The sequence below is a fragment of the Abramis brama genome, assembly GCF_963993115.1.
Source record: "Abramis brama genome assembly, chromosome: 12".
NCBI lineage: Eukaryota > Metazoa > Chordata > Actinopteri > Cypriniformes > Leuciscidae > Abramis > Abramis brama.
Window position 1 is genome coordinate 3593976 of NC_139974.1, and position 12896 is coordinate 3606871.

The 12896-nt window shown below is 41.1% G+C and overlaps 2 protein-coding genes across 7 annotated transcripts in view; one reads left to right on the plus strand and one right to left on the minus strand.

Annotated features, from left to right (window-relative positions):
- Positions 1–12896, minus strand: part of LOC311093954 (uncharacterized protein) — a gene marked incomplete at its 5' end in the record, with an annotated part of 471534 nt that overhangs the window by 111080 nt on the left and 347558 nt on the right. The window lies entirely within an intron of this gene.
- The window catches only part of LOC311093978 (uncharacterized protein), a 46305-nt gene that overhangs the window by 5517 nt on the left and 27892 nt on the right, over positions 1–12896 (plus strand). For 4 of the 6 annotated variants that reach the window (XM_084131696.1, XM_084131698.1, XM_084131699.1 and 1 more), the window contains exons 2-6: positions 4382–4422; positions 5060–5368; positions 5507–5752; positions 5858–5920; positions 6034–6207. In XM_084131696.1, coding sequence (XP_083987822.1) covers positions 4382–4422; positions 5060–5368; positions 5507–5752; positions 5858–5920; positions 6034–6128 — 754 coding nt within the window. In that variant the 3' untranslated portion in view covers positions 6129–6207. Of the gene's footprint in view, positions 1–1545; positions 1621–4381; positions 4423–5059; positions 5369–5506; positions 5753–5857; positions 5921–6033; positions 6208–12896 lie in introns of those variants that run through there. The other 2 variants (XM_084131694.1, XM_084131695.1) reach the window with 1 other exon arrangement.

Genomic DNA, 12896 nt, shown 5'->3' on the forward strand with positions numbered 1-12896 from the left:
CCGCCGGCCGCCGCGTCAGGAAGTATCGCGTGATATCAGGTCTCGCGATGTAAACAATTGCTTTACGGCCAAAAGAAATCTGCTCAAATACTGTCATTATTGCGCTCCCTCACGCTGTCCGAACCCGAAGGAAGAAGACGTTTTAAAGAATGTCCCATCTGCTTTAATGTCGTTGATCTACTAGCCTTTGGTGTCTGAGAATCACCATAGAGTTTTTACAACAGTGTTGTCAAATATCTATTACGAAGCTGTGGGGGGAGCTCTAGAGAGAAACCTGCGAGCAAAAAGCGAGAATACAGCGAAGAAATCCCGAAGCTACTGAGTGCTGCTTTAAAATATAAGCATGGTTAATGCATTGCATATTTTTTTTCAAGTAGTGCAATTCAACAGGCTTTTTGTTTCAAAAACATTTGACATTATTTTACTTCCATAGTATACACACAAACAAGGAATTTGTCTTGATGACAAAAGCTTCCAGTGCAGAAGAAAGTACAGACTGACTTAATGCAGACATACATAGGAATTACACAATAAAAATAAAATATAACATACTAATACTATTATAAAGAAAAAAAAATGAAATCAGGTAACAAGTTACTGAGTTTCTAAAACCTGTTGTTTGTGTTTATGGTTTGACTGACGGATAGTTCCTTGATTCTGATTGGCTGTCACGGATGGCTGTGCAAGGAAGCACACAACAATTAAAATATCCTTTAATTCAGGAAACTCCAGGAAAACAGATATAAAACACCTCAACACTGAGGAAGACAGGAAAATAGAACTCAGGAAACACAACTATAAATACTAGAGCAAATGTGGAACTAAATGGCTAATTAATAAGACAACCAGTGAACAGAAAACATCATAAAATCCCAATAAAGCACATCACATTGTTCAACCACGGTTGTGAATTACTCTACACACACCTGACCTGTGAACTCATTAAATCAGTATTACTGCACCACTGCGTCTAAATATTAAAATAAATAATTTTTATAAACTAACTGTTTTATAAAAGCAACAAGCCTGTAAAGCTGTGGTTTACTTCTGTTCTTAATGCACTGTAAACCACGGCTTCACAGGCTAATTGCTTTAATACACTGGAATAATTTAGAAACCGTAGAATGTAAGATTCAGATTATAGGTGATGTTTATGATTGGATTTTTTTTTTTTTATCATGTAAGATGTGTATGTTAAATATTTATGCAACATCTTTAAAGGGGTGGTTTACTGCCTTTTTTCTTTGCTTGATTGTGTTTATGGGCTGCAATATAACATGTCTTAGTGTTTCGTTTGTTAAAAAACGCCTTATTTTTCATAAATTTCACCTTTATTGTAAGCCGCTTCCTCCTCTGTCATTTGAACGACCGGTTGACTCCCTCAGAAACAGGCGATGGGCTCAGATTGGTTAGTTCGGCCGGTGTGTTGTAATTGGTTAAACTGCGTCCGGAATCTTCACGCCCATTACCTTTACGGGCGACAGTTGAATGTGATACGGACCCGGTCAAATGGTGTCAATATTGCCTCATCAGTTTGAGCCAGAATCAGACCCAGAGAGCGGTGATGAAGAGAGTCAAGCAACCTCCGCAAACACGGCTCTTACTAAACGTTTCTGAATGGTAATTTTTTTTTATTATTATTATTTTCTCAAAGAATTTCCATACGCTGTTACTTGAAAATGCTACTGCTGTTTGTTACCTTTTAAGATACGGTTTCCCCCTGATTAAACATTTAATATAACTGAATACATGACTGAGTAATAGGCCAACCGTTTTTTTAAAGATATTGTTTTATTGATAGAATGAACAACCGTTTAACTATTCACAAAACTTACCGGTAGTTTACTCAGTTTGTCGTTTTCTTTAGGTGTACATGTGATAACAGCAGCTGAAGTTTGCTGTTGCGATAATTTTTTGAAGTTTGTACACGTTTCTTATACACACAAAATAACATCGAACTAACTAGCTACTATAACCAAACAGCTTTGACATTGGTTTGCGTTCTTGATCAAATAAAAAAATTACGGCATAAAGTATACATGGAAAATACGTTTACAAAATTTGTACATATTACAAATTCGGGTCCAAAATGTTTGTACGCATCTGTCATATACTAAAGCCAGCGCTGGCATTTTTTTACATCCTTGATAAAACTAAAACATTACGTCTTAAATTATACAGGCAAATACATTTAAAATGATTAAATCTTACTTGCAGGTTAATTGTGGCCCAACAACTGCTGCCTCTGGTTTTAAAGCTGTAACTGCTTCATGTTGGAGTAATAGTTTCTTGTTGAATCCGACATTGAACTCGTGTAGATTCTGGAAGCTGTCTTCCGTAAAATGCGCAGCACAGAGAGCTAAACTACGATTGTAATTGTCAGGAACATAATCAAACTTAAATTTTAACCATTGTTGACGAACTACAGCGTCTGTAGGAAGCCCGAACACAGAAGACCTGACAGCTGGGTGAAAATAACACTGTGACGGCTACAGCTCTCCATTATAACTCCTCCTCTTCGACAGCAGAACATGTTCCGGAGGGAGGGTTGATGTAAATGTATGGGTTAGTTACGTATAAAACCCGGGAAGTATCTCGTTGTAGTCCCATTCGAGTCGTTTTTGTAGGCATTAAACTTCCTGATTTTTAAAAGACAATATCTCCGCTTACGTTGAACTTTCAGCGCAGCAACTTTGCAGATACTGTTCATGCACCAACAGGGTCAATATCACTATAAAGTGCCTTTGGTGTCCTCATCAGAATCGCTCAGTCATCATGAACATAATGCAAAATAATGAAATTCTGAGGTTGTATTATAAATGGCCAAACACTTACACACATACAAGAACAATGATACGTCTCTTGAAATGTGTTTTTCTGATTTTATACTATTATCTTTGATTGGATGTATGCGATTTTGGCATGTCCCACACGCTGCTCAGCTAACTTCAGTGAGTGTAAAAAGTGGTTAAATTACATAAAATTAAAATACTTTTTTAATGTACTTATTGTCCTCAGCAAGTTATTTAATAAAACAAGTCATTTTGATTATTTATATTTTATGTTCATAATAATATTAAGCAGTTTGCATGCGTCCCTGAAATTGCTGTCCACCCTGTCATTATGGGGTAAACGCCCCTTTAAGAAACCAACTGATGTCCTCAGTGACATCCCCTCCCCTATTTGGTCTTTCTTCAGTGGATGTTAAATCATCTGCAACACACACAATAAGTATCTACACTTATATTTCCTAATTTTCATCATATTGTGTTTGTAGTTGCGTGTTGTCAAGCTTAACATGTCCACCCTGTCATTGTGAAATATTAGTTAATATAAAAACTTTTCAGAAATTCTAAATATACATTTTAAACAGTGCACAGTCAGCTTCAACAGTGAATCACTTTGCTAACTGCTGTACACCATGTGCTCATTAAATACTAACTTTAGCCAAAAAATGTCCACCCTGTTCCATGACAGGGTGGACATTTGCAACTCCTGAAAATCAGTCTGAGCCAGGCCCCTCCTTCTTCTATATTGGTTAAGGGTTTCTTGAAGTTCCTGTTGTTTTTCTAATGTTCCCCCGTTCTAGTTCACCCATTAAAGCATTTGTCCACCCTGTCATGCCAAGTTCCACCCTGTCACTTTGTTGTCCACCCTGTCATTTTCAACTTTTATGATGAAAATAAACTAATTATTTTAACAAGTTAACAAAACCTTGTGTGTGATTTCTTAATAAACAAATGAGGGCAGGCTAGTATTGTTTTAAAGTTTGACTAAATATCTTTGTTGTTAGATTTTATTTAGAATAGAATGTGCAACTATCGCATATTTTATTGGGCAATACATATTTAAGCAGTAACTTCATTATTATCAAAATACTTTTAACATTAACTAAAATGTTTTGTTGGGAAAGGGACACACTATCTTTCCACAGATCTACATTTTATAATCACTATGCAATGAAAATGTATTTATTCTACTATGAATTTGTCCATGACAGGGTGGACATATTTTATGGTTTGCTCGTATATTGTCAGCTTGCAGTTAATTTATAAAAAGTGCTGGAGCTTGACCAATATGCATTTCTAACAGCCTAATGTCTCCTTAATACAACACATATGAAGTTAAATGGAAAATCTCAGATTTTTTTTGGGAAATTGTGAAGTCTCAAAGGCACTTTATGGTGATTTTGACCCAACAGCAACATTACACAGTATTTAAAATGAAAAAAGTGAAATAGCAATCAACCACCCCTTTAAATAAAAAATGAAATGTTACATTTAGAGTTAGCTGTATTGTGGTCAGTAAGATTTTCGACTAAAGAAAAAGAAATACATTTATTTTGTGAAGTCACTCAACTGCTCTTCTGTTCTCTCAACAGGCTGAATCTGCTGCTGCTGTTTCTCTTCATCGGTCATAGCGGTCAGTATTATTTTTATTTATAAATCTTTTTTTTTTGAGTTGAGTTATTTTAGTAGATTGTTTTTGTTGCACCACTAAAGCCAAGTGACTTTTGTTGTCATTTGTCGACTGATGATGAATATTACATCATTACACATCATGATGTCACTGACTTATTTATGTGGTTCATATATTAATAAACATTGTCTGGGCAGGATGTTCAGGAATTCACTACAACTGCAGTGTTATTGTCAGGAATGGGGCTGGTGTGTTAGCTCTGATTGGCCAATAAGACTCAAAACGTGTTTCATAAGCTGAACAGAATAAAGCTAGAATAACCAAACTAGGATTTAGATGCAAAATTACAATGTTTTTGCATAGTGCATAATTTAATTTCCATCAGCGATAGACCATGGCTCCAAACAACAACCTTAATCTTTACATTTAATTCTGGCGCTAAACATTGGGGAAACTCACTGGATGTGTGGTGTGGTGAAACAAAAAGAAAAATACGTGACTTAAGCAACATTATTTTAATTTCTATTAAAACTCTATTTATAACTGAATAATTGATCAATAATTGATTACTGAGAATAGACAAAAACACCACATTTATTTTCATATTGGTGATTTATATTGAATTAATCTATGTTTGCAGAAACCCCAGGAACCCCATCCCCTATATATGTGGAAGGAATAAAGGGAGGAAACGTCACCCTGCATTGTGAATATCAGGCCAAAGACTTTTCTAATATTCGTTATGCCAGACGGGCAAAATCAACACAATTTTCTGACATCCCTGCTTGTGTAAATGAGGAATATAAGCATGAAAGTGGCCGAGTATGTAAAACAGGAGCATGTGACATAATCCTGAAGGATCTAAACTTCAGTGACTCTGGGACATACTTATTAACATTTTCTAACAACAGTTCTCCAGAAGATCTGAAGTTCCATCTTCAAGTTAATGGTAAAGTACAAACTGATTAAACAATGAATGTGATAAAAAAATAAAAATAAAAAATGATTTAAGCTTATTAATCCTTAATGTGTCTTGATTGATTGACACCATTATTATAATGGTTAATGTCTTTCTGTTTCTCCTCAGATGAGATCTCTGTGAAGAAAGGAGAGGATCTGAAGTTGGATGTTCTGTTGAACAATGCTGAGCGAGTGGAGAGAAACTCCAGTGGAGAGTGGAAGGAGGTGTGGACGATACACGATAAGGTGCTGGATGATCAAGTGATTGTGAGAGAGGGGAACCTGACCATTAGTAATTTTACAGTCAGTGACACTGGAACATACAGAGTTCTGGACTCTAATAATGAAACCTTGATCACAGTCACAGTCACAGGTGAGAGAAGATCAGTGGATGAGGAGAGATATTTGAGCTGATTTTTAATCAGGATTTGAGCAGCAAATGCTAAACCGTTTTAGTAACCTTTGATATTCTCTACAGAATCTGGTACAGAATCAAAGAAGACAGATGATGATCACAAACCTAATGATACTGTACAACATAGTAAGTAAAACAGGAGACATTGAGAGCTTTATAAAATCTTTGAACTGAGTTAAAAAAAAAAAACATTTAAGAAAAGCTGTGTTCTCTTTCCTCCTTCCTCCTTTCAACTGTAGAGCCTTTGACTATTGGACTGTCTGTGTGTGGAGCTCTGGTGGTTCTGGCTGGGATTATATTTGCTGTCTACAAGATATACCAACATCAGCACTGAAACACTGATCATGATGACAACCAGGATGTGCCAATGCAAGACACTGTACAGAAGTCCAGAACATCTAGTGACAACACTGGTTAGTTGTAATCTACCTTCAGAGTCAACAGATCTGCAGAGGATTCTGTCAACATACGTTTGCAGCTAGAAGTCTGTGATATAGTATATAATCTAAGATAATATAGTAATTGTTGTTTTAATGATGTGCAAGATGAAATTATTGAGTTTGACAGTCACTTTGCAAAAACAAAGCTTGATAGTGCACACGTTCACTGCGTGATAGACTAGTAGAACAGAGTTAAATTGACCCTGGATTCAAAATACTCCTCTGTGAGTTTTCGTCTCATATATTTATATAATATATTATACAGTAGTTAAGCAACATCACACGTTCATCCCGAATATCAGCAGGATAGAATCTGATTTTATATAATAGTTCAATAAACAAGAAGTTAAAGGGGTGGTATAATGCCCTTTTCACAAGATGTAAAATAAGTCTCTGATGTCCCCAGAGTGTGTGTGTGAAGTTTTAGCTCAAAATACCCAACAGATATTTTTATATAGCATGTTAAAGTTGTCAATTTTTGAGGGTGAGCAAAAACGCACCGTTTTGTGTCTGTTCCTTTAAATGCAAATGAGCTGCTGCTCCCAGCACAGGGGGCGGAGCTTCAAGAGTGTCCTTTTACCTTTCACACACACACACACACACACACACACACACACACAGATATGCACTGAAAATGTGTCACTTACTTCGTTTCCTGAATTAATCAACAAATGAATGACTCAAATGTAAGACTTTGACTTAAAGCAACACTAAGTAACATTTTTTACCTTAAAATAATGTTTCTAAAATTGTATCAGTAGTTCATCAAGTCGTGACAGGGTGAACGGCACTTCTGCATTCGCTTTGCAGCCCTATATCTGATATAACCTTACTATGCAAGTTTGCCAAACCGGGTCGCGTTTCTGTTGTTCGAATGAGACATAAGAAAACTACAAATTTGACTTGCTTTACGGCAAGTGTAACAATAGTCATTATTTTGTTTTTCTTTGTTTCTGATGCTGCAATACATCATACTTTCATAAAATTATGCAACATACTCTACCTTGTCTGTGGACATTGTTCATTCCAAAGCCGTACTGGATAAACAGTGAGTGTGTGTGTGTGTGTGACGTTAGGCTGCGGGCGGCAGAATTATTTACGACAGTGGTAATGGACAATTCCGCTTCCAACCTGTAGGGGGACTGCAGAGGAAAAATTCTTTAGTGTTGCTTTAAAAGATGTTGCATACATCTAGAAAATTTCCCATATAAAAGTATAAATGCCTCTGGAAGTAAATGTAAGGTGGCAAATATTGCACTTAATGAAAACGTTTTTTGAAAATTTCCATGAAAATTTCCATCGCTGTGAACTAAACACTGAACTTAATATAATATGAAGAATATGAAAAGCTTTGGGAGTCAGACGGGCTGAAACCAGCACAAAAACACACTCAGCAATATACTGTTTTTTTTTTTTTTTTATAATTATCAACAAAATGTGTCTAACTGTGAATGACTGGCGGAATAAAATGTATTTATATGAAGTATATTTGTGACAAAGGAAAAGCCAACATATTCTGCCTAAACAGCTGCCATTAGTGTTCAGTTGGTGACATCAAGCAACATATCGTCTCAGGTTACGACTGTAGCCATAGTTCCCTGAGAAGGGAACGAGACGATGCGTCAATGACGCTTTGGGAACGCTCCTGCGTGATTGCGTCTGAAGCACCTATGTCAACTAGTCCAATGGCGAGAGTGGGCGTCACGGGCGGGTGACGTGACGACCAGGAAAGGATAAAGGACATCCGGTTAAGAACCGCGCTAGCTTCGAAAAGGGCCGAAGCAAGTCGATCACAGGGATGTAGTAAGTATGGCAAAGTGACGCATCGTCTCGTTCCCTTCTCAGGGAACTATGGTTACAGTCGTAACCTGAGACGTTCCCTTTCGAGGGAACTCGCGATGCGTCAATGACGCTTTGGGAACGAGAATGCCCAACACGCCATACGAACCAGAACCTGTCTGTGTGAATACTGCACAACTAAGACAAGAGAACTGTAGAACCTGGGGAAGCACCCAGGTCGAAGTTGCAAAACCTTACGAATGTGAGCGGAGAGGACCAGCCTGCCGCATACCACACCCTACAGGGATATCTACATATATATAATAAGGCTTCTAAGCCGCCATACTCCTGTCCTGGTCTAAAATCACCACGGAGGAAACAACCAAAGGTCCCCCCCTTTCTCCCCCTCCTCAGGAAAATACCACCAAAAGGGACATGTAGGCATAAGGCTGCCACGTACACCTTCAGTGTGGAAGGGGATAACCCTGCGGAAAAACAAGCAAGCAGTAACTCCAGCACTGTACCAATCGGGCAGTAACTGGGCCCGAGACCCGCAATATGAAGTGAAAACCCATCACTAAATACATAAAGTTTCCTCGTGGAGAGAGCTCTGGAGTGAAGTATGGTCTCCACAACCTCAGTTGAGAGACCAAGTCAAGGTTCCATATATCTGGGCTGGGGTGAAGGGTCACCCCTCCCACTTAAAACCAAAGGTCCCTCCTGACTGGAATCTCCAAGGGAGAGCCATCGAGTAGAGACACCGGGTCTGAGAACCAATCAGACCGGCCAGTACGGTTCTACAAATAGTAGACTTATTCCGTCCCGGCGGACCTTCTCCAGAACTCCTTGGAGCAGAATAATCGGGGAGAGAAGTACAGACGTAGCCTCGGCCATGTCCATACCACAATGTCCAGCCCCAAGGGAGCTGGGTGTGTGAGGGAGAACCAAAGTGGACCATGCGTCGTATCCTGAGACGTGAACAGATCCACTTGTGCCTGGCCATAAACCCCCCAAAATGTGCTCCACCACCTCGGTGTGGAGCCTCCATTCCCCGGGCCTCAGCCCCTGCCTCAACAGGATGTCTGCTCCTACATATTTATGTAAGAGACCACTGACGTGTTGTCTGTAAGGACAAGCACATGATGGTCCCTCAGGTCTGGGAGGAATGTCTCAACGCATTGAAGACTGCCATCATCTCCAGGTAATTTATGTGCCAAAAAGATGATGACTCCTCCACAGGCCCTGAGATGAGTGGCCTCCCAATACCGCTCCCCAGCCGGTGAGGGAAGCATCTGTCGAGATAGCAACTCGATGGCAAAGAGCTCCCAACACCGGAACCTGGGAAAGGAACCAGTATTTCCTCCATATAACCAAGGCGCGGAGACACTGCCACGTGATCTTGATCGTACGAAGTGGGTTTCCCCTCGGGGAGAACCCTCTGGTTCTGAGCCACCACTGCGAGAGTCTCATATACAGTAGGCCAAAGGGTAACACATTGGACGCTGCTGCCATGAGGCCCAACAGTTTCTTAAACTGTTTCACAATACGTGACTGCTCACGTGAGACAGGAACCAATAATTCCTCCATATAACCAAGGCGCGGAGTTTCCCCTCGGGGAGAACCCCCTGGTTCTGAGCCACCACTGCGAGAGTCTCATATACAGTAGGCCAAAGGGTATCACATTGGACGCTGCTGCTTGAGGCTCAACAGTTTCTCGAACTGTTTCACAATGCGTGACTGCTCATGTGAGATAGGAACCAGTATTCCTCCATATGACCAAGGCGCTGAGACACTGCCGCGTGATCTTGATCATACGAAGTGGGTTTCCCCTCGGGGAGAACCCTCTGGTTCTGAGCCACCACTGCGAGAGTCTCCTGTACTGTAGGCCAAAGGGTATCACATTGGACGCTGCTGCCATGAGGCCCAACAGTTTCTCGTGCGTGGCTGGCCTAGCTTCAACTCTTTTGTGGTTGCGAGGATAACAGCTACACGAACGGGCAAAGAATGGCTCGCATCGTGACTGAATCCCATACCACACCAAGGAAAGTGGTTCTCTGTAGTGGAGAAAGCACACTCTTCTTGGCATTGAGTCTCACCCCAATTTCTTCATCTGAGCGAGGACGACATCTCGATGCCGAACTGCTAACTGCTCCGATTCCGCCAGAATCAGTCAGTCATCGATGTAGTTCAGAATGCGTAGCCCTGCAGCCTGGCGGGGCCAGAGCTGCATCTACGCACTTCGTGAACGTGCAGGGTGATAGAGTTAGACCGAATGGAAGCACCCGATAATGGTATTCTTTGCCCCCAAAAGAAAACCTCAGGAATTTCCTTTGTTGAGGGAAGATGGAAGTAAGCGCCTTTTAAATCTATTGTGACTATCCAGTCCTCGGATCTGAAAAGAGTCACAATCTGTTTGAGTGTGAGCATAATGAACTTGAGTTTCATGACTGCACGATACAACAGACGAAGATCTAAAAATGGGAACGCAGCACCCCATCCTTTTATGGAACAATAAAGTAGCAGCTGTAAAACCCCGATTCTCTGTCGGGAGAGTACACCTGCTCTATAGCTCCCTTCGCTAATAGAGACTCTACTTCTTGCTCCATTACCAGAGCCTGCTCGGGATGTACTAACGCGAGTAGCACCCCGTTGTAACGAGGTGGAGGAAAACTAAACTGTATTCTGTAACCTCTCTCTATTATCTGCAGGACCCATGGAGATATATTCGGCAGATTCTTCCACTCTGTCAGAAAATCTACTAAGGGTACCAGTCTCTCGAGACTGGCCTCTGGTGTTATTGTAACAGCCACTTCGGTGACCTGAAGCATTCTGGCAGGAAACAACCGAACTGACTCTTTTTGAACCCCCTCAGAGGGTGCGAGTTTGACACAGTGTCGTGGTGACACTGAGCCATGTGCTCGCTGGAAACCGCTGCGCCCCGAGACCAAGGGTGCGGGGTTGGCAGAACGGCCTCCTTAGGGCACCGAGGTGGGGCGGGCACCGTATAATGAGGTGTACACTGCTCCACCCCGGTCGGGGTTGCCCTCAGAGGTCTGACACCAGTGGCATCAGGACCTTGGCTGAAAACCTTTTTCACAGAAAAACAGTCCTCAGATCCATCTTCTGCTTTAAAGGCTTCTGTTGAGAATGCCATTCTGGTCCCCAATCTTTCTGAGGGGGAGCACAGGAAATGACACTCTGTCTGTACAATGAGTTTGTTAATGGCTAGAGCTGCTCCGCCCAGCAGCCCCATATATGAAGTTATAAACTCCAAACTCATTGTACACAGGAGATTGAGATGGTTTTTAGAATCTTCAATTCCCTTAACTCGATGCTCAGCACATCCATCTCCTCGGAGGTGGACAACTGTAGCACCAAACTATACCATTTAATTCCTCAAAATTAAATATAGAAAAAGATCAACCAGACAAGTTAACACGGTCTGGATGAATTACTGAACATATACATGAATCTAACTAATGAAAGTCAGATAAGCACATTTTAAATGCAGCCCACTTATTTAATTCCTCAGAATCAAACAGCAAAAAATCAACCAGACAATTTAATATAGTCTAGATGAAAGGCTGAATATATATTTATATATAGGCTTATATATATAAAATAGTTTCAACATGCAATAAAAGAATCATAAATTCATAGCTTGCAATACACAATTTTATTTATTTATTTTTTAATAAATGCATTGCATTTGCATAACCACTGGACTCTTATTGCAGTCTTTTTTTAAATAAACAGTAGCATGGGGAAACTCTTGATAGTGAACACACGTCGGAAATGTTCATGAATGAACGTAGCCAGTCCACTATTATTGTTATAGCAGACCCCGTAATCTACGCGCTGCCTCAGCACACGCGAGATCCGAGATCGAGTAACAGAATCTTTATCGCAGACCCGTAATCTACGCGCTGCCTCAGCAAACGCGAGATCCGAGCCAAAAAAAAAAACTTTATTGACTTTCTTCCCTCGAGAAGAAAGCCATCGGGAGCAGAGCTAAACTCTCGATAGTGCAAAAGTTACACGTCGGGAATTTATGAATGAACACTGTCAGCCCCCTTATTTTGCTAGAGCTGACCGTGCATGCTCCACTCCCAAACAAACAACACATGAATCGCGTGTGTCCCCACTCGTAATGAAGCGAGGGCGGGGAGGAACACACAATCCAAAGCTGTTTGCTCCCCATACTCCTGTCTAGATATATATATATATATATATATATATAATATGCTTGTGGTTGTTTTTGGACATGTATCGATGCTCAGCACTCTACCTCCTCAGAGATAGACTGCTGAAACACCGGGCTCTCTAACCAGGACGGAAGAAGCCGCGGCGCGTGCTTCCGATCGCAGAGAGAGAGCGCTGGATCCCCCGGATAAAGCCAGAGAAAAGGCGGAGCCCGTCTCTAACCTCTCCGCGAGATCTATTTGCGAACCCACAATACCAACTTCCGTGCTGCCTCGGCAACACGGTGTCGGTATTGCGAGGAACGCGAGCCTGAACACCCTCCTCAAAGAGTGACAAGCGGGAACGGAGCGAGTACGATAGTAACTCGCAATGCTCGTAGTCAGCACCCTCGAGCGCTGACAGAACATGCTCCGTTTCAAACAAACAACACATACACCGTGTGTATCCCCACCCGTAAAGACAGAGGGCAGGTAGGAACACACGATCTAAGGTTGTTTTGTTCGCCATAATATTTATGCTTGTGACAGACAACAATAAATAAGACAGACAGTATAACACAGAGCGCTTGCTGAGGCACAGAAGCTGGCGCGGTTCTTAACCGGATGTCCTTTATCCTTTCCTGGTCGTCACGTCACCCGCCCGTGACGCCCACTCTCGCCATTGGACTAGTTGACATAGGT